This window comes from Chlamydotis macqueenii, chromosome 4 (assembly GCF_036417535.1).
Source record: "Chlamydotis macqueenii isolate bChlMac1 chromosome 4, bChlMac1.mat, whole genome shotgun sequence".
NCBI lineage: Eukaryota > Metazoa > Chordata > Aves > Otidiformes > Otididae > Chlamydotis > Chlamydotis macqueenii.
This window is the reverse complement of record NC_141559.1, coordinates 54,168,130-54,189,989: the sequence shown is the minus strand read 5'-3', so window position 1 is coordinate 54,189,989 and position 21,860 is coordinate 54,168,130. Positions and strand designations below refer to the sequence as shown.

Below are 21,860 nucleotides of genomic sequence, written 5' to 3'. Positions count from 1 at the left end.
GGAACAACATCTTTAAAAAGAAGCAGCTATGGATTATTTTTTTTTTTTTTAGAGAAATAATGTAGTAATCTCTTAGGTTATCATTAAATATTAGGTTATCATTTAATCTTCACTCAGGTGTACCTTTCGTTCTTGTGCAAAAAATGCTAAATTGATTGACCCTGAAGGCAAAGTGGTAAACAGCAAGAGCCTTACAATGAACAAGCTTACTAAAATGCATTACCTGCCACAACTACTACTACAAGACACAACTTGGTGTCTCTATTATGTTAAGCATCTTTTCAGTCTGCATCTCTAGACTTTGTTTCTGTGCAAGATATTGTGATGCTTTTCTGTTTGTCTGAATGGGGTACCATCTTCATTTTAAGTTTTTCAGGAAACCTCTAGTACACCTGTATAGTGCTTCCAGATTTACTTTAGTACTCTCTCTTACCAAGGGTCACGATCAGAGTTCTACTCTTGCCCAGCACTCTGTTGAATTGACATTACCCAATCACCATCCGTTTCACAGAGATTTACTTCGATATGCTAAATTGATGGAGTGGCTCAAGAACACAGATTATGGAAAATATGAAGGGCTAACAAAGGTATGTGAAGTGCTCAAATGATGCTACAGAATGTACATAATACACTATTTTTGAGAGTCAAAAAAATTGCCTCTGTGAATGTGCCTGTCCTTTTAATATTCCTTTATATCAGATTTAATTCACTGCTCCTGTCTTGTTGTTCCTCTTTGGAATAGGAAATTTCATTTTTTGGTATTTGTTGTATCCTGATTTTTTTGGGTTTTATTTTTTTTTTCCCCCTCCAAGGTTCTGCGTCTCTGTTCTGAAGTATCATAAGATATTAATCTTAGTATTTATGTAAAACGCGTTTGCCATTATACAGTCTAGTAAGAAAAATAATTTTCATGTTCACATGCTTATTGCTTATATGACATCTTTATTTCAACAGACCTTCATTTCACTTGGGAATATAAAAAACTTCAGAAGTCCCTTGTAAAGTAGATTAAATAGAAACATTTTGACTTTTTATATATGTAACTACTTTGTTTAAAACTATCATGGAGTCAAAAATGCTACAGAGGTATAGGAAATGTTTAGATAGAAGTCAAGGGAAAGTTAGTCCTTACAGAACAAGTAAGTACTGTCATTCTTAAAAGCTCAACCATAGAAGATTTAAATGAGACTCTTAAAATGGCTTTGAAATAGTTATTATTTTGCCTTCAGTGTAAGGCAAATGGCCAATGAATGGTTGACATCTTCATGATCTTCTAATAAAACATTGAGACACTTACATATTTATCTATTGTGTGTGCTAAGTAACAAAATTTTGAAGAAGATAGGGAAAAAATTCTTGGATGATCTTTGTCACGAAAGTAAAATATTATTATAACTTTTGTACTAAAAATTTAAACAAACCAGATAATCTTCAAACTTTTTTCCATAGTTGTGTGTCTTATCTTTGTAAAATTAGAGCTTATTTTTGTCAACGTTGCAAACAAGTTACTTTGGGATTGATTGAATATTGTAGTAAGTAGGCATGCAGAGTTTGTGCCTCCCAAAGTTTTCTGGTTTTTCGTCTTCATTTGAGAACAGTAATAAAGAAGGTCACGTACTCAGGAAGATGTGCAGGAATGGCATCCATTTGCTTTTTTGGGGGCATAGTAAGACTCTAGTAAAAGAGGCTACAGAAAATGGTGCTGAATTCTTTCCATTCTACCCTTGAACTGAATTCTGTGATGCTCTGCCATTAGTAATCCTATTTGTATGTAATACATTGTATATCTTTCTGTATGGAGGAGAAGTAGCAGTTTCTGATGCTCAATGAACTGACTAGGAAAAGGAATAGAACCTGCTTGAATATTATTAATATATTTTTGTGCATTCCACATAAATATAGATATGTAGTCCAAAACAGTTTGTTATTTAGTAGAACTTATATACTTGCTGGTTTTTAAGATCTATTTAACTGTAGTAGAACAAAGTAAATATGTATACTTGTTAAATAACTTTACATTTATCTTTTAAGAATTATATGGATTATTTATCACGACTATATGAAAGGGAAATAAAAGATTTCTTTGAAGTTGCCAAGATCAAGATGACGGGCACGACCAGAGAAGGAAAAAAGTTTGGTAAGCTTCCTGGAGGCATATATCTTGCTTTGAAACTTATTATTTGCTTACAAAATACTCATTACAACACCTAGGGACAATTTTAGAATGGTGTAAAAATTTTGGCAAAAAGAAGTTGAATGAAAAATATGATTAGTAAAACTTTTGACTTCCACAAGGCCAAAGTAGAACAACTGAAATCTTGATAAATTAGTCAAAATAGAAGGATAAAATATGATATTTCTCAGATTTCTTAGATTTTCAAATCTGCACTCAGTTTGTAACAAACTAGCAACCATATTTTATTACTTGAACTATCCTGTTTTGTTACTGGAGAAAAACCCATTTTGAGTCCTGATCTTATGCTTTGAAGTTTGATAGTAGAGAACAGAAAAAAGTAATGAAAGGAAGAAAGCAGAGAATGGTGAGGCTTTACTGAGGGAGGGGGAAGCTGGTAAGAGAAGTTGTGATAATCTGTTGGACATGGAGAACAAGTGGTGCTATAATGTGTCATTGTCACAACAGTTAAATTCATAGATCTTGAAAAGCTATTTTATTGCAAGACCAAAACACTTTATCGTAATATGAATGGATTTCTGAAACAGTCTAAGAACTTTATCCTGATATTTCTTTCATGATTTGTACTTGTGAGGAGACAGTTTTTGTAGCAATTTCCTAACTTCTGTAAATGTTAGAGTGATCAAGCATTTTGGAGAAAGAGGTCCTTCAATGCATAAGGAGCCGCACCTTGAGAAGGCTTCTGTCGTGTATTTGTGCAAACTTCAAGCATGTTTGAACTTTGCATAGGATAGTCAAGGAGGAGAGTAGCAAAGAGGTTTTTTTTTAACCAGTTCTCTTGGTTTCATTTCTTTTGTAATATTACATTTTCACAATCATACAAAGAGTATGCTTATTTTTGAGTCTTGCTAGTGACTGACTGACATGCAAAACTTGACCTAAGTGTCTAGTCCTCTGAAAATTCGTAGGAACCAGTCACAGAGCCAAAACTGAAAGTTGTGTCCAGTGGAGACTCTCCTAGAGTTATTAATGTTATGAATGGTAATTAAGCTATTAAGTAACAGTAATCAATGGCCACATGTTTGAGACTGCAAGCAAATTTGACAGTGAATTAGATCAAAGAAGCATCAGTCCTCAGTACTAATCTTGTAAAGAAGGAAATCAAATTACTTATGTTTAAAAAGCTTTTCCTTATATAAATATGCTTTCATTTCACATTCTAAATATCAAGTTATGTATTTATTTTGTGTCAGCTTATAACTGTAATTTCAAAGGCTTCATATTGAAGGTAGTGGTTGTACTATTACTAGTTACACATTAATTTAAAATACATCACTTCTTAACAGTAAACTGATTTAAGGAGTAGTGTAGGTACACAATGCTCCAGTTGTACTCGGATGCTAAAGATGACCTGTTTTCAAGCTGTGTTGGTGTGTGTTCTTGCCTTTTTTTGTGCTTTGGGAATAGCACTGCTGTTTGAATGCCTCAAACGCAGAGGGGATGCTGGGAGAATTCTGGCATTCTGTGCTAGTGCAAGGTTCTTTGTTTGCATTTTTATGGCAAAAAAAAATAATCTGAGTCATGAGCATTCACCCTTGTCTTCAGTAGTCTTTTCTTTTTTTTTTTTTTTTTTTTTTCTTTTTTCATTTTCTGATTAAGCCAAGACTTTGATACTTAAATACCATAAAACCAATGTGGGGAAGAGTGCTGCTACTGTCATATGCTTATGTGATGTGGCTTCTCAAAAGCCACCATGGCTCCCAGGTTGTCCAGAGCCTGATCTCTGCCTGTAGTTCTTCACTTTCTGTAATTAGTCTGTGCATTTGGAAATTGAGAACAATGAAGAAGTGGGACCAATGCATGACAAATACATAGGCCAAATATATCAGGCCTAAACCTTTTTATACAAAAACTGCCAAAAGTCCCAAGATGTAAAAACTAGGCTGGAATTAAATTTGAGTTTGACATTATAATTGTCAGTAGTGTTGCCTACTTGAAAACATCTGGTATTTAAGACATGTTTGTGGCATTTAGAAGTATTTACTCATTCTATTACAGTAGGTTCTGCTTGCCTGCTCCGTTTTGGGGGGCTTGTAGCATTCATTCTCATCAAGATCTTCTTAATACTACATACTGCTTTTAGTGTATATGTGCAAATGCCTTTTACTGGTTAGGGATTCTCTATTTACTATAAATGCCCACTTACTCTAAATTTCATATTGAAGTCCACTTGAGGAAACTGTTTTATTCTCAGAAAAACAGGAAAAAAATACAAAAAAACCCACCTTTTAAAATTTTTTATTATGTATTTGTTTTCATCCTCTCTGAATTTGCAGTCATCAATTTTTGGTGCAGCAGGAATACAAAAGATGTATTCTCTGTGTAAACATCCTGATTTGTGAACAACAGAAAAGGTTAGCCAGACTTACTGTTGATATGAAGGATTTTGCAATATCGGTGTGTGTGTTTTAAATTGAAGAGCTGGAAAATATCTCTGACTCAGTACAAAATTACATAAATACATTTTAATTTATTCACATCTATTTTCAATCTGATGATTCAACTGAGTCTTTTGCAATATTAACTCTAGCAAATAAAACCTTAATTTAATGGACTTCTCAATTTGGGAGAATTTAAAGACATGTTACCAAAAATGTTCTTTGAACACACTGTATAAGAAAAAGTAGTTTAAAACCTAGAAACTTACTGTTTTCCATGTAGCTTAGATATTGAATTTCTAGAATAGTACCTCTCCAACTAAATGTGTTTGCAGTGTAGTTACTTGCTGCTTATAGTTCTCTGCATGTTTCTTTCCAGTTAGAGCTTAACTTGCATCTTGTGCATGGTTTGTGCAAACTGCATTTTAACTTGTCTTTGTCTTTGATGCTTGCAACCTAATCCATCCCAGCTACACTGCCTCGAAAAGAAAGTGCTGTCAAACAAGAAACTGAGAGTGAGTATAACTAGTTGCATTAGTTGGTATTGTCAATGCATGTGTGTCAATGTAAAGATGTAGTGCTGCATCATGGAAAACTGACCTAACACTGAAGCGCTCCATTCAGAATGAAATAAGCATTAGCAGAATCATTGTTTTTGCAAGGCATTTTTCCTGTGCTACTAGTTGGTCTAAAAAAATATGTTTGTGCCTGGGAGTTTGTTGTAGTTTTCCACCTGTTCCAGTAGGTTGAGGTGATAACTTTTATTGGATCTATAGACTTTGCTTTGTTTGTGTCCCTAGACTAGATACCAACATAGCAGTTAAATGAAACTTGCAGGATTGCTTTTAAGTTTCTTTGTGGTTGATATGCGAGAAGTTTACACGGGGGTCAAATATTGTCAATTTCTTGGTCATTTTTGTTACTAGTTTTCTCCATCCTGTTCCAACATTTCTGAAAATTTGGGAAAAAAATAAAAATAAAAAGGTATGCTCCTTACCTAGAAGAAGGCCCCACAATGTCAGGAAAAAAATGTCTGAGTATTAATTATGACCAAAAGGAGAGGGGAGCACTAGCAGTAGAGTGACTATGGGATTGTAGATCCAGCAAAATAGCTGGAGCAAACTATGTAGACAAAGGGATGTCAACAGTAGAAAGATGAAGTTCAAGATTAAAAGATGCCTGTGTGCATATAAAGCTTTTTAATTTTTTCCCTCTTCCACTGTGGCAGCCTTTGCCCAAAGTACATTCACAAAGATCATAACTGGTCTTTGCTTTCAAGGAGAGTATCTGTCCCAATGTTCCTGTATTTCAGTTTTGTTCCTTTTATACCTTTTTCCTTACTTTACAATGAGGGCTTGTATAGCTACATTGTACTTTGAAACTTGCTGAAGTATTTCAAGTTACCCTGTAACGAGAAAAGAATGTGTTTATAGCAAAAGCATTTGCAGCTTAGACAAAAATTGAGTTGTTTGATCTTAACGTAGGACTACTAGCAGCTCTTGGTCTCATACATTCTGTAATGAACCTGTTCTTCTTGAGTATTTTATTCTGCTTTTGCTTCCATCCTTCATAGTGTCTTTATTTCACAGGTCTTCATGGAAGTTCTGGAAAATTGACTGGGTCTACTTCTAGCCTAAATAAACTCACTGTTCAGAGCTCAGGAAACCGCAGGTCTCAGTCATCCTCGCTATTGGATATGGGAAACATGTCTGCCTCTGACCTTGATGTGGCTGATAGAACAAAATTTGATAAGGTAAAGCCAAAATGTTGCATAGGATTCCTGCTTAGTCTTACATATCCTGCTTGTATAGTTTAAAAATCTGTACTGTTTAAATCTGAAAACGTGACAATTTTCAAATTCTGTATGCACCACACATCTAATAAAGGCAGTTTCTAAGAAATATGTAGATTGAGCTATTATTCTCTGATAAGATTCCATTTAGTTCCTCTGTATGCTACGTGTGATCTTCGAAGACTATCAAGCTTAAAAAATGGTCTATTAAGTTTAAGCTCAGTGTGCATTTTTAAGCAAATAAGAATTGAACTGATGGATTCTTCACCTGATTTTTTTTTTTCTCAATACAAATGTTAATGTGTTCTGTCACATTTTGCAAGTATGTAAGCAAAAGTGAAAGATAAGAAAACAAGCTCCTTTGTGCCAGGACTTGAGCGTGGCCCTAAAATTTTATTTCAACTGGTTTCACATCAAAGTTACCATCAGTTTTCAGCTTTAACCAATGGTACTAAGTTATTACTGGAGTGTCCTCAGCATCTCCTTAAAAACCTGCTGTACTCAACATCCATTGGTTAGGGTTTTTTTTCCCCCTAAACATTTAAAAGTGACAGTATTCCTCACTTCCTGGGGAATTAAATCCTCCATGTGGAGGGAAAAGGAGCTGGTTTCAGAGTGAGAGATAAAAATAGTTTTCTTGTTCTCTATTGAATTATTCAGTGGAAATGAGTATTTTTCTTCTGACTTCTTCAAATCCTTGCTCAGTCTTTTTCTGGGTGGAAGTATTATATGCCTGAAACAGTTCGTACACACCTGCATCAACAACTTGTCTAGAATTAAAATGATACCTTTTAAAAACAATTTTATACAAGTAAAAGTATTGTGCTTTCAGCTTCTGAGTTATCTCACTCTCATGTGAGTGTGACATACATAGAGCTGTAAGCTATTGAGCTGACCTAATAGGTTTTTTCTTTTTTTTTTCCTTTTTTTTTTTTTTTTTTTTTCCCCTAGGGGCATTTTCAGTACTGTGGATTTACTGTGTGGCTGGGTTGGTTTCATTTATGTAAATTATTGCATGTCTTAATCTTTAAATACTTGCAGAGAAAATTCTGTACTGTGTGAAGATGACAGATTACGTATGTCTAACACCTGACTTATAATTTCAGTAGTTCATATTAATATAATATTTTAATGAATTGTTGCCAAAATAGTGTTTCATTTTAGATTAAGTCTAGAAATAATGATGACTACATCTATTCAGTACAAAACCTGCTGTTGGTTTCTGTAGCAGCTATGCAGAAACATTTTCTACAGAGCTGTTATCTTCTACATACTCACTTTACCTGTTTTTCTTCCCTTAAGCTTTTCATTTTGTCTTCTTCCTTTGAGCAACCCAGGCAGAAAAGAACGTGGTGGAACCCATGACTTACTATTAAAATGCAAATGTTTTCATTATAGCACAAAAGTCCTTCCTCAGGCTGTGACTAGCAAACTTCTAGTTGTGGAAAACCATAGATTGTTCTTTTCATCCCAGTGTTACATGGATGAGAAGAGACTGGTTTGAAGATGCAGATATGACTTTTAAAGATGAGAGGACAAGCTGTTTCTGTTTCTATTAAGTAGAAATAAGCCTTCTAAAGCTTACTGAAACTGGAAAGTATAAAATCCTATGCAACAAACAATTAAAATTAGTATTGCTAACTGTTCGTAGTATTCAGTGTGTTGATAAAATATTTGGCTTTCTTCAGATTTTTGAGCAAGTCTTAAGTGAACTAGAGCCTCTGTGTCTGGCAGAACAGGACTTCATTAGTAAATTTTTCAAACTACAGCAACATCAGAGCATCTCGGGAACAACAACGGTATGACTCTTCATTCTGTCACTGAAGTAAAAAATATTGAACATGCCTCATAAGAGACCTGTTTAAAAGATAACTTCTGAACTTATCTGGCAATTATGTGATCCAGGTGATCAATAATTTGTTTTCCTTCATTAGCTGTCAGAATCTTTATTTTTGGCTGGCCAATACAAAATCTGTTAAAGGAAGACTGACATGTTTCTTCTACCATGGCTTTGTTTTCTTGTAAGATCACAATTAACACTTCATCATGTTATGTAGGAAGGCAATGGGGAGGAATTGTGGATAGCGTTGTGTTCTGGGGAACATGACCAGAAAAGTACTAGCACTTTGCAAACCACTGTATTTGCTGCTTTGGGGTGGGGGGAGGAGGGAAGCTGATAATTATATTGGGTTTGTCAGATGTACTTATCACTTAAATATATAATTGGAGGCAAGCTTTCAGCTTCCTATATATACATTCCTTGTTCTTACAGAATGAAGCAGAGGAAATGGATGGAGGAACTTTATCCCGTTCATACACTTCTGGGGTTCCGCAAACAATATCATCTGAGTATGTGCTGCTGTTGTATATTACTGGTTCTTAGCCTACATGTGAATTTATTTGGCATATAAAACTTTTCTCTCCATGATTAGAAATTATTCCTTTTTAGTGAAAATGAATAGTTAACTCCTAATTTGTAGACACTGAATGTGTCAGTAAGTATAAAAATTTTTCTGTATAGGATGGATGTTTCTGTCTATAGTAGTGTAAAAAAAGATGCTTAATTCTCTAATAGTTTGCAAAGTGAAACTAGGTGCTTTAATATGTAAAGTAAGTTTTGGAAAATAAGCTTAGCAAAGTTCTGAGTTTGAGTCCTTCCTGAGTTTGAGGCAGCTTCCACACAGAAAATATTTTTTGGAATATTTTATACCTGTGACTGTTGATGATTTTTTAAATTTTTTTTTCACTGTGTGACACTAGCATTTCTTCCTTTCTTCCCTTAGCAGCATTCTGAAAATCATGAGACTTGCTGAATGCAAATAAGATTAGTATATCCAATAAATTTATCCTATAAATGTTATCAAAGAACATGTAAAGTAGCCTAGGAAACTGTCAGAGTAATATTTTTATCTTATGCATTTTTAATAGGAAGGACATGATCCGACAAATGATGACAAAAATATTTCGTTGTATTGAACCTGAGCTGAATAATCTTATAGCACTGGGAGACAAGATTGACAGCTTTAATTCCCTTTATATGTTAGTTAAGATGAGCCATCATGTATGGACAGCACAAAATGTGGATCCAGCTTCCTTTCTCAGCACAACACTTGGAAATGTTTTAGTGACTGTCAAAAGGAACTTTGATAAATGCATTGTAAGTTCTTTAGTTATTCTGATTAAGCTAACTATAATATAGGAAGCACACTCCTACCCAGTTTGATTTTGCATTTCTTTATAGTTAAATTTTTGCTTTAAATTTGAAGTGAAAATTAGTAACTTCATTGCTGGCCAAATGTTAAAAAAAGATTAACTAATTGGTGGCTGTGTTTCTTTTTCCTCTCCATTCCAGTTTTCTTCAATAATTATCTACTTGTAAGAAATATGACCACTCATTCTCTGCTGTGAGCTAGCTGACATTTTTACTTGTTTAAATTTGTACTGTTACTGAAATTACTGAAGTCAGTCAAGTAAATTATAGCTCTGCCTTTTTTACTTACCAAAACCCAAAACCTCATGGACTTACGTGGATTTTGCTTTTCCCCTTTGAGTATAACATGCCAAATAGATATCCCTTCCATGTGTTCAGTTCTTTCTGTCTTACAGCTAACAAAAAAAGGGCAGCTTCTACTGTCAGAAACTTTCTTTTTGCTAAATCGATATGATCATTATATGAAATATGGCAAGTTTAGTGAAAATGGAGTTGCTGGTATAACTTTTTTTAATTGTTAGAAATGTAATTTGACTCTAGGTCAACATAGTAAGACTGACTGTTCTTGATCAGTTTAATGCTTAAAATATTTGCAGCCGATTTTTTTGAATTATACTCAGAAATAAAATTTCAGTAGAAGATTAAAAAAACTTCCTGTAGCAAAAGGAATTGTTAGCTTGGCTGAATCAGAAAAGGGAAGTTGCCCATCTTCCTTTTTGCTTTCCAATTATTTTATTTCTTAACAAATTTTTGAGGGTAAAAAGGGAGGAAGACTAGGAAGATAAACTAATTGAAAGAGAATTATTTTTGTGTTTGAATAAATGTCAGTTTTTCAGTATGTCTGCGTTTTTCTTCTCTTTTACTAGTTGTTACATGGTCTGGAGTCATATATTAGAGGCTAACATCTGTTCTTTTGAATTTAAGAGTAATCAAATGAAGCAGATGGATGAAGTAAAAATCTCAAAGAAGAGTAAAGTTGGGATCCTTCCGTTTGTTGCTGAATTTGAAGAGTTTGCAGCTCTTGCTGAATCAATTTTCAAAAATGCAGAACGGCGAGGAGATCTAGATAAAGCCTACATAAAACTTATTAGAGCTGTTTTTGTCAGTGGTAGGTCTTCTTAGGCTGTCATAGTTACTAAAATGATTGTTTCCTCCTATTTATTTATATTTATGATTTTTTTAAGACTATTGCAAGCCATGTGACTGATACTGTACTGAAATTTTGCTTATTTCTGTTATTGGTAGGAGAGCAAGTGTAAACTTTTTGATTGTAATGTACATTTTCAGAGCAAACTGTAGATATTTTCTTTTGTATATACCTGTAAAATAATTTCCAGTTATGACAGAGGGAAGTGGTTAAGACTCTGGAGGAAGAGAGGAGATAGCAGCAACACAACATACTCAATCTGAAATGGTTTCCTGTGTTTTGTCCCCCAGTGTAGCTTAAATGAGGAGATTAATCTGGATGGGATTCCTGACATTTGGCCCTAATACCATGTATCCTTCTCAGCCTTGTCTAAAATAAATCACTTGAGTTCTAGATATGAATTTGACCCTTTCTTGGCAGATTAGGTCCTTTGCGTTCTAGCCTGATACAGCAGAATGTCTCTCCAGTCCTCCCTCTTTTCCCAGCTATAGTCTGGAAAAACAGGAGCAACACCCTTGCTCTAATGGGCTTATTTAACATTTGAAAAAAAAAAAAAAAAGGTAGTGGGGAGGATGGATATGTAAGCCAATGAACTCTGGAGAAATTGTCCTTCCCTTTTAAAATGAGGGGACACACATGCTTGGACCTCTCTGTGTTGATTTACCTAAAAAATTTCAAACTCTTCCACATATAGTAATTCCCAGCCACTGAGACTTACCTCTTTTTTTTTTTTTTTTTTTTTTTTTTTTAGGGGAAGATTGGGCAAGAGGAGACAGTAGAGGCAATAAAGCAAGGAAATGATAGCGTAATAGTTCTGAACATATTAGGAAATTATGAAGAGACATTACTTCAAAGTACACTAGACCAGAATATGTGTCGTCAGCAGGGGCAACCCAGCTGATAGGACAATAAATTTTTAAATTTTTTTTTTATTTGATTGCATCTGTCTTTAAGAATTTACTGTTCAAGCGATAAAACTAAGTAAATACCAGTAGACAGGCAAAACTATACCATGATAAAATAACTAGTGTAGGAAGAACTTAGAAAAGCATGTTTTAAAAGGGGCTCAAAATGATGCCAGTCAAACACCAAAGAAGAAATAAAATCGATTTCAGACAAGTACAGAGCAAACTTAACAAAGAACTATGATGGGGGAGGACAAGGGATATAAGTAAAGAATGAAGATGAAACAAAGTCAAAATTTTCTACAAAATCAGTGCAAGCAATATGTTTAATGCAGTACGATACATAATTTGTAAGTAGTGTTTGAAACAGGTCAGAAAGATGTAGTACTTCAGGTAGAACTGGCGGGGGGTGGTTAGAAAATTAAATGGGAAGAACGGAGTTGGAAGTAACAGACTTCCTAATTGGCAATTCAGTGTTCTAACTGAAATGAATTTGTGATCTTTGTTGATACTCTGGTGCCCAGGATCACTTTCCTGGTGGGCATCCTGGTAGTCTCAGCAAAGTGATGAATGAATGAATGAATGGGCATAGACACTTAATTGCACACTTGGTTGAAGCCATCCTTTCAGCCTGCTTTTAGGTGCAATAAGGAAGTGATAGGTAGAATTTCTTTTCCCCACCTTGGGTTTATTTTCAGGTTGGTTTTTTTTTTGAGGGGAGAGGGTGGTGAAAGTAAGAGACCTATGGGCAGGATGATCCATTTTTCTTATTGAATTTAGGGATTGACAGTAACTTTGACCATAAAACTAATAAGCTAAGAAAAAATTGAGAACTGGGAAGTACATTTTAAAAACCCCACTACTTTATTGAAGGTTTCTGTTCTACCAAAGAGGGGAGTGAGACTTTTCTTAAATAGTTCTGTCATGTTAAATTTATTAGGCATAATGAAAGCATGCTTGTAAGCCTCCACAGAATGCGGGTTGTTTCTCACTTATGTAAATGACCATATGTAGTCACTATTTTGTTTCTTTTTATAAGTTACTTTTTTGGCATAAAAATTCCATGGTCTTAGAGCCTGTACATATTTTTTACTTCTTTTGAAGGCTCTCAGTTATCGATTTATTTAGTGGCAGTTATGACAAACGCTCATACAAATGGTTATCATTGACATAAAATCCAAAATTCATTTTCTGACAGTATTACAGTTATAAGTTACATTTTTCTGAATTTTGTTGTCCTTTTGGTATTTTAAGTCTTTGCTTCCTTTTTCTTTCAGTTGAGAAAGTAGCTAATGAAAGCCAGAAAACACCCAGAGACGTCGTCATGATGGAGAACTTCCACCATATTTTTGCAACACTTTCTCGCTTGAAAATTTCTTGTCTTGAGGCCGAGAAAAAAGAAGCCAAACAGAAATACACTGAACATCTTCAGTCTTATGTAATCTACTCACTCGGACAGCCGCTTGAGAAATTAAATGTAAGTATATTTGAGTTTCTACACATTTAAATGGTACAGAGTAGTCTTTGTCAAGTGTTTAGTTTGACCTATCTCATCTCTTTATCACTGCATCTATCATAATCTCTATTTTATCATTTTAGACTCGAGCATGCCTGGCAAGAGTACACTATTCATGAGGGTAACAGTCTTGGATGAAAACAACCAAAATTTTCATGGCAATGAATAGTACTGAGTAAACATCAGTTGTGTCTTAAGTAATGGTTTTGAGGAAGTGAGGGGGAAAAGAAAAGAGGAGCTCTGGAATAATTTTCCCCACCTCAACTGCAAAGAAAATTACTGTAGTTTCTGAACTGTTCAACAATAGGAAAAGTTTTAGGAAAGTTCTGTGTGTCTGAAGTTGAACTAAGTGTTAAACTGAGTGCTCTTACGTCCAGTTCTGCCCACTAAATGTTTCCCGCTCCTCATTGCTTTTTCTGTAAGCAGGATTTCAGCCATTCATTTTCTGGAAAGTCTAAGATGTCTTCTCTTTCGCAAAATTAAAATGCTTTACTGCTGCTTCCCACTTCTTGTGGGTTGAGTCTGGCCAGCACCTAAGCTGCCACATAACTTGCTTACTACCCCCTATCCAAGCAGGACAGGGGAAAGAATAGGAAGAGCAAAAGTGAGAAAATTTTGGGGTGGAGATAAGACAGTTTGATCAGTGAAGAAGTGGTGCAAAGGCAAATCAGGCACTACTTCCCACAAGCAGACTGATGCCCAGCTAGTTTCTGAGCAACAGCCACCTTGAAGACAAACATCACCCCTGCCCCCTCCTCTAACCTTAATTTTTATAGCTGAGCATCATGTTACATGCTATGGAATACCCCTCGGCCAGGTTTGACCTCTTCAGCAATAACCAAAACACTGGTGTGTTATCAGCCCTGTTTTAGGCACAAATCCAAAGCACACCACCATATGGGCTGCTATAAAGTTAACTCAGTGTTCATAGCTGTGTTTCTTCTCTGTTTTTATTATGTTGAGCCAACTGGTGTGGGGCAGTGAGAAGAGAGGGCAATTACGAACAATTATTGCTGTTGTGCAATTATGGTTTAAGGAGAGAAATTCCTATTCAGGTGCTTACTCAGTGTATCCAAAAGATCTAGTATTTTCCCAGGCTAATTTTCCTCATTAATGGAGGATTTTGAGGCTGATTCAGTATTAGTTATAAGGTTGCGAAGAAAAGCTTGATTGCATCTGGAAATGATTGATTTCAGTTTTACACTAGTACTTATGGAGTCCTGTATTGTTGGGCTGTACTTTAATGTTTATGGCTGAGCACTACTTCATGCCCAATTAAAAAAAAAAAAGAGGGGAAGACACAAAAGCTGTTAAACAAAATCAAGACTTAACTACACATATGCTTGTCAAATGAAGTTAATTAGATTTGTGATAATCATTAATGCTGTTATTTTTTGTTAGCATTTTTTTGAAGGTGTTGAAGCTCGTGTGGCACAAGGTATACGAGAAGAGGAAGTGAGCTATCAACTGGCTTTTAATAAACAAGAGCTTCGTAAAGTTATAAAGGAATATCCTGGTAAGGAAGTGAAGAAGGGATTGGATAATCTGTACAAGAAGGTAGATAAACATCTCTGTGAAGAAGAAAACTTACTTCAGGTAAACTAAATCATGGCTTAAAAACCTTGTAATGTTTACACAAAGGCTTTTATTATTGCTTTTGCATATGTATTCTGTGAGAAGTGCCTAGCTTCAGCGTACCTCTGAAAAAAACATGAATTTTGAGCAGAGTTTTATATAATCCTGCTCTGGTTCTATTTTTTTTGTAACATTGATTTGAACTGTTGTGGTAGAGAGAGAGTTCAGAAAGAAACTTCCTTTATGATTCCCTAGATGTCCATTAATGGGGGATCCCTGTTATGCAAAATATACTGGAAGTAGGGAGAACTAGATTTAAATGAACTGTTAACCCAGTATGAAGTTTAGCTGGTACACTATAGCAGAATATACTTTCGATTACATCTTTTTTGATAGTTGTATTATTTTTTCTTACACTCGGTACATTTAAGAATTAAGCATGTATTAACAGCTTTTTAAAGTCTGAAACGTGAATTAGTAGCACTGTTCTGGTTTGGGGTGTTTTCTTTAAAGACAAAACCAATTTTTTTTTTTAGGGCAACTGCCTCTGGTTTGCTACTATTTTCTGCTTTGCAGATTTGATAGGAGTCCTGTAAGCATTAAAGATGTTAGTGGCTAAAAAACTTTTTTTTTTTTTTTAAATGCAGCAACTCAGTTTACAGAATTTTGTTAGCTAGCAAGCTTTAGTTTTAAAATGACGCCTGAACTGAGAATCAGTTAATGAGCCAATTTCACATATAGTGCACTGTGCCAGTTGACATTTCCTAAAGTCTGCTTTCTTTGCCAGGTTGTGTGGCATTCCATGCAAGATGAGTTTATACGACAATACAAGCACTTTGAAGGGCTGATAGCTCGCTGCTATCCTGGATCAGGAATTACTATGGAATTCACTATACAGGATATTTTAGACTACTGCTCCAGTATTGCACAGTCTCATTAAGTTCTAGAAAGGGAAAGAGAAGCTATTAAAGTTTGTGCCTGTGTATAAGGGAATCCAAACACTATAAATGTGATTTGTTTTTAAAAGGTGGATTTCCATGTGTATGTGTAGTTAACTGCCATATATGTCAAGTTACAGTCCTGCTTCCAACGTTTTTCAGAGCAAAATGAAACCTTCAGGCATTTCTTGCTCTTCTACTGGGCTGAAGTACTGTTTGAAAGCATTAATTCTGTGAAACACTTTGGATATAGTTTTTTCCCTTCCCCTAATGTTCAGATACTTTTATTTATAATCCCTTCTCTTGCTAAAAGCAGTAAGCACTACCTTCATAGTATGCAGAAAGGATACTACTGTTTTCACTAATATTTTGCATCTTGGAAATTATGTAAGCATTAAAGACTATCAAATCTTTTCCCTTCCTCATTCTAGAAAGTATTGATGTGGAACTTCATGCAGTGGGAATACTGAATTCATGTTCTGAGATGTAATCTAACTGGCTATAATTCTCAATTAAACTGTGTTCATAATATTCTTTATTTCTATAGAGTGTTATTTCAAAAAGGTGAAAAGTGTTGTTATTTCCATGGTTTTGTCTCTGGGCATTGAAGTAGAATTGCTCTATTTCTCAACACTTTTTTTTTTTCTTTCTTCCTAAGTATGATGTAGCATCAGTATACTCCATGTAACCCAGTTACTTCATGTAACCCTTTCCTCCTCGTGGAGCTTCAGCTGCCTGTCATGTCAGGACCTAGTTTTTCTGTACAGCTTGAGGCAACTGCCGAGTTGTTGGATAGATCTGTCCAACCTGGCCTTGAACGTTTCCAGGGATGGGGCATCCACCACCTCTCTGGGCAGCCTGTTCCAGTGTTCCACCACTCTCATTGTAAAAAATTCTTCCTAATATCTAGTCTGACTCTACCTCCCTCTATTTGAAAACCATTACCACTTGTCCTATCACAACAGGCCCTGCTGAAGAGTTTTTTCCTATCTTTCCTGTAGGCCCCCTTTAGGTTCTGGAAGGTTTCCCCGGAGCCTTTTCTTCTCCAGGCTGAACGGCCCCAGCTCTCTCAGCCTGTCCTCAGAGGAGAAGTGCTCCAGCCCTATGCAGCAGTAACCTCTACTCTGCCCTTGGGCTGCGACCAGAGCTAAGCTGCGGGCCGTTCCTCTGCCTTGAGCCAGCAGCTCACGCCCGCAGACCGCTGCTCACCAGCCCCGCTCTCAGAGTCCCTGAGGCCGGGCCGGGGGCCGCCTGACAGCGCCGCTGCTCCCGCCCAAGCGTCCTGGGACTGGCTGTCAGGGCGCCGAGCGACCGACAGCGCAGGCGCAGCACGTCACCTCCTTCATCCCCCCCCGCCCCTCGGCGCGAGGGCTGCCGGTCGCGGGGGCAGGGGCGGGGCGGGCGGCGGTTGGCTGGGCCGGCGGCGGGTGCGGGAGCGTGCCCCGTTGCTGAGGTGACGGGGCGGAAGCGGCCGCCGCTCCGCGCGCCATTTTCAAACCGGCGGCGCGGCCTAGAGGTGGCTGTCGCGGGGTCTGCGGGGCGGGAGCGCTGGGAGGGAGCGGCGAGCGGGCAGGGCTCGTGTCCGCCGGGGTGGGCTGTCCCGGAGGGGAAGGAGGAGTGTGCTGTCGCCACGACCGGGGCTCCTCGCAGGCGGGCGGCGGCGCTCGGCGGCTGGCTTGGGCTGCCGCGGGCCCGGCGGCGGCCGTTGGTAGCAGCCTTGAGGACAGCGTGGCGCTGGGCCGCTTTTGTCTGTCCTGCCCCTGGGGAAAAAGCGCAGCTTAGTACAGACCGCCACCCCCGGCGCCTGGCCGACACGCCCGTCTCTCGTTCCCGCCGGGTTCTGTAGCCCGCCGTCCCCGCCGGAGCTGCATCGCTGCCCAAGCCTCGCTGAAACATCTCGGCTGCTCCTTTAGCGGCTCACCCTACAAGAATTTGCTTTTAACGGTATGTCTGGTAAGACTGACCTGGAGGGAGGGCAGAAAAAGGAAAAATAAACCTGTGTCAAAAGGGACTCGCTCCCTTTTTGTGGCTGTAGACTGGTGTTGATGAAACGTCTATAAAGCTTACAGTTTGAAGAGATGGGCAGTGAGCAGGGCTGTAACTGATAGGATTTTCTTGTACTGTAATGTAAACTTAAAGGTTTTGGTGACTCTTTAAAGAACACTTTTTTTTAGAGCAAGCATTGTCTTTCTGTTGCGAAGTGGCAACACTTCATAGCCAGCGTAGTGTATGAATATCTAGTCAGAAGTGGACTCCTAGCAAATCAACTTGGAAACAGACTTTGCCAAAACAAGTGCAGGCTTGTTCTGTGTATCTTGAAAATGATGTTGCAATAATGGCATTTCACAACACAGCCTTCAGTGTCTGTAGACTGTATAGGGGCATGTATTAGAGCATTACTGTAGTCAAATGATTGGTCTACTGGGCGCCTTTTTTACCTGGCTGAAAACAAAACTAGCTCTTTATATCAGAATGAGCTACGTGGCCAGTAATTATAGGACAGGAACAGATGTTTTGCAAACATATTTCACACACATGCAAAAAACCTACAAACCTTTTTAGGTTATCAGTTCTGATGAATGAAAAATTCATTTTGGTATTTCCCAGAACTGAGACTGGAAACTCCAGTTCTTAATTGTCTTTGGTTTTGATGTCATAGACTCAATAAATAAATTGATTTCGTAGCATATAAATTTGTCCATGCTAATTTCTTTGTGTTCCATTGTCAGCTACGTAGTTTTATCTTTCTTCCACATGGCTGTATTGTGTCTTCCACGACCAAGATGATCTTTACTCTGCTTTTTTATTATTACATTTTCTTATTGTTCACACAAGTATTGCATCTGGAACAGTTCTTAACCTGTACTTACCATGAATTTTGCTGCATTGTTTTCAGACCGAAAGGAAGGCTTCAGTGTGCTAGAGCTTTTCTGTTTTGTATTCCACTTGTAATAGTTACTCTAATACTTATTAGCCTAATAAGGAGGTGATTGGTGACAGCCAGCATGGCTTCACTAAGGGCAAATTGTGCCTGACAAATTTGGTGGCCTTCTATGATGGGGTTAAACAATGATGGATAAGGGACGAGCAACTGACGCCATTTACCTGGACTTGTGCAAAGCATTTGGCACTGTCCCGCATGACATCCTTCTTTCTAAACTGGAGAGACGTGGATTTGACGGATGGACCACTCAGTGGATAAGGAATTGGCTGGATGGGCGCACTCAGAGAGTTGCAGTCAACGGCTCAACATCCAAGTGGAGATCAGTGACAAGTGGCGTTCCTCAGCAATGGGTACTGGGACTGGTGATGTTTAACTTCTCTCTTGGCAACAATGGACAGTGGGATAGAGTGCACCCTCAGCAAGTTTGCCAACGACACCAAGCTGTGTGGTGCGATTCACACACTGGAGGGGAGGGATGCCATCCAGAGGGACCTTGACAGGCTGGAGAGGTGGTCCCATGCAAACCTCCTGAAGTTCAACCAGGCCAAGTGCAAGGTCCTGCATCTGGGTCGTGGCAATTTCAAGCACAAATACAGGTGGGGCAGAGAATGCATCAAGATTAGCCCTGAGGAGAAGGACTGGACTTGGGGGTACTAGTAGACGAGAAGCTCAATATGAGCTGGCAGTGTGCGCTTGCAGCCCAGAAGACCAAGAATATCCTGGGCTGCATCAAGAGGAGTGTGGTCAGCAGGTTGAGGGAGGTGCTTCTGCTCCTGTCCTCCACTCCTCTGAGACCCCACCTGGAGTACTGCATCCAGCTCTGAAGCCCCCAACATATGAAGGACACAGACCTGTTGGAGTGAGTCCAGAGGAGGGCCATGAAGATGATGAGAGGGCTGGAGCACCTCTCCTATGACGACAGGGTGAGAGAGTTGAGGCTGTTCAGCCTGGAGAAGAGAAGGCTCCGGGGAGACCTTCCAGTATCTAAAGGGGCTTATAAGAAAGACTGGGACAAACTTTTTAGCACGGCCTGTAGCAACAGGACAAGGATTAACAATTTTAAACTAAAAGAGGATATATTTAGATTAAATATAAGAAAGAAATTTTTCACACTGAGGGTGGTGGAACACTGGAACAGGTTGTCCAGAGAGGTGGTAGATGCCCCATCCCTGGAAACATTCAAGGCCAGGTTGGATGGGGCTCTGAGCAACCTGATCTGGTTGGGGATGTCCCTGCTCCTTGCAAAGGTCCCTTCCAACCCAAACTGTTCTATGATTCTATTCTATGATCGCATTTTTCAAACAAATTCATGCAAATTGATTCTATACTTACAGCCTAAAGGAGAGGGATTTAAAGTTCCATTATTTACCTTCTTTCATGTCAATATTAAATTTCAGCCATTGATGACTTAGAATAATAGGGAACAGTTCATAGAGGCTAAATATGTCCTTTTCATAAACACCTAGGTCTTCAAAGGACTGCTCACAACCATCCAGACATGTCACAAAAGGAAGCACTTGAAAGTTGTTGTCTTTAACAGTCTTCATGAACAGAGGAGGAACAAAAAATGAGGCTATTGGCTCTGAATATCTCTTTTAGAATAACTGAAAGGCACACTCATTTAGACATCTTGATAAATCCTTATCTGGAAATGCCCGATTGAAAATGGAAATTACATTTTCTTCCTAGGGGCACTGAATTACATTAACTGTTTAGATAATTAATGATGTGAACTATTTATGCAGCTAAGGTAGCCTATCTTGTGGTAAATACCAAAGTTGTTAAGAGTGCTTTCCAGTACTTTGCAAGTTTACAGATGAATCTTGTAAGTTCAACATGCCTTTCATCATGAGTCAATCGTGACTCACAAGACTATTAAGTTTCTTTAAGGAAAAAGATATTCTGGATTGAGCTGACTGGGTAAGAATGATGTAGAAAGCTTGGATTCCCAAAAAGCTTTTGAGAGGTTCTTTACCAAAGGCTATTAAGAAAGCAGATCTCTCAGAAATTGAGAAAACATCTTTTAATAGCTCACTAAGCGGTTAAAAGAACAAGTAGAAAGTACTACCTTTTAGTGAACGTGCAGAAGATTTTCTGCTGTTTAACACTGATCAGTGATCTGAAAGAACGGGTTAAACAGTGAGGGACACAACTTCTCATTATATGGACGTGTTAAGAGCAATCCAGGGGCTGCAGAAGAGTATCACTGGACTGAGTAATAAAGTGGGAGTTAAGGAACAGTGTTAATAACAGCAAAGTACAACATGTTGCAGGCTCTAAATTGGCAGTCACAGAAAAAGAGATGTTAGTGTCACTGTGAATGCATCTAATTGATGCTTTAGAGCAATCAGAGAGGCAAATTATAAGTTAGGAATCGTTATGAATAGTGAAGGCTACAGCAAATAAGCTTTATGGCTGCTCAGAGTGATGTCAGTCTCCCAAAAAGCATGGAAAAGGGAAAAGCTGTACAAGCTACTAGAAAATTTTGGAACATAGGTTTGCTAAAGATGCCATCATGATGACTGAAAGTAGGAATAAGGAATGATTTTTTAGTATGTCTTACAATTAAAAAAAAAAAAAAAAAAAAAAAAGGAAGGGAGGGACATGCACACATCCATGAATTTATGACATACTTTTCCAGACATACAGTTAAAATCAAGAATTCATTGCCACAAGCTGTTTTGATGTAAAAGTGCAAAAGATTCAAGAAATCTATTAGACATGTCAAAGAAAGGTCTCTCAGGTACTATTATAATGATTTCAGTTTAGCTTCAGGCCCATCAAGTCCTTGCACTATAGGTTTATAGAAAGAGAAGGTACGTAGGAGTAAGATTTGGCTCATCTTTTTTATGTTTTTGTACTCTTCCTGTGGCAACTGTTAGAGACACAAAGTATTAGGTCAGACTCATCCTGGATCCAACTGAATCAGTACAGGAGTTCATATATACATTTTATATTTCCAGAAAACCAAATTTCCTGTTGGAGAAGTTACTAGATACTTTTTGATGTCATGGTAAGACTAGTGATAGACTTTAAATTTAGGATATGAGTTTTATGCTATGGTTGTCTGTAATGATAGAGGTCTGGAATTACTAATATATAATTTATTTCCAACAAAGAGTATACAACAATTATTGTCTTAAAAAACTTTAATATCTGTGTTAAACTCTCTGAAATAACGATGCCCAATTCTTCATCTTACTTTTATTCGTGGACATCTTTTGGACTATACTCCAGCTACTAATTTCCCGGCTAATTCT

General features: G+C 37.7%; 2 protein-coding genes across 5 annotated transcripts in view; both read left to right on the top strand.

Moving 5' to 3' along the window:
* Positions 1-16,187, top strand: part of EXOC1 (exocyst complex component 1) — a 32,980-nt gene extending 16,793 nt beyond the window's left edge. For 2 of the 4 annotated variants that reach the window (XM_086746239.1, XM_086746236.1), the window contains 11 exons: positions 438-587; positions 2,032-2,137; positions 5,043-5,087; positions 6,162-6,325; positions 8,053-8,159; positions 8,636-8,713; positions 9,293-9,521; positions 10,500-10,683; positions 12,905-13,104; positions 14,545-14,739; positions 15,506-16,187. In XM_086746239.1, the coding sequence (XP_086602365.1) occupies positions 438-587; positions 2,032-2,137; positions 5,043-5,087; positions 6,162-6,325; positions 8,053-8,159; positions 8,636-8,713; positions 9,293-9,521; positions 10,500-10,683; positions 12,905-13,104; positions 14,545-14,739; positions 15,506-15,658 (1,611 nt within the window). In that variant the 3' untranslated portion in view covers positions 15,659-16,187. The remainder of the gene's footprint in view (positions 1-437; positions 588-2,031; positions 2,138-5,042; positions 5,088-6,161; positions 6,326-8,052; positions 8,160-8,635; positions 8,714-9,292; positions 9,522-10,499; positions 10,684-12,904; positions 13,105-14,544; positions 14,740-15,505) is intronic. The other 2 variants (XM_086746240.1, XM_086746238.1) reach the window with 1 other exon arrangement.
* Positions 16,188-17,322: 1,135 nt separating this feature from the next.
* The window catches only part of CEP135 (centrosomal protein 135), a 45,147-nt gene continuing 40,609 nt past the window's right edge, over positions 17,323-21,860 (top strand). The window contains exon 1 of the mRNA XM_086746968.1: positions 17,323-17,600. The gene's annotated coding sequence lies outside the window, so the exon portion shown is untranslated. The remainder of the gene's footprint in view (positions 17,601-21,860) is intronic.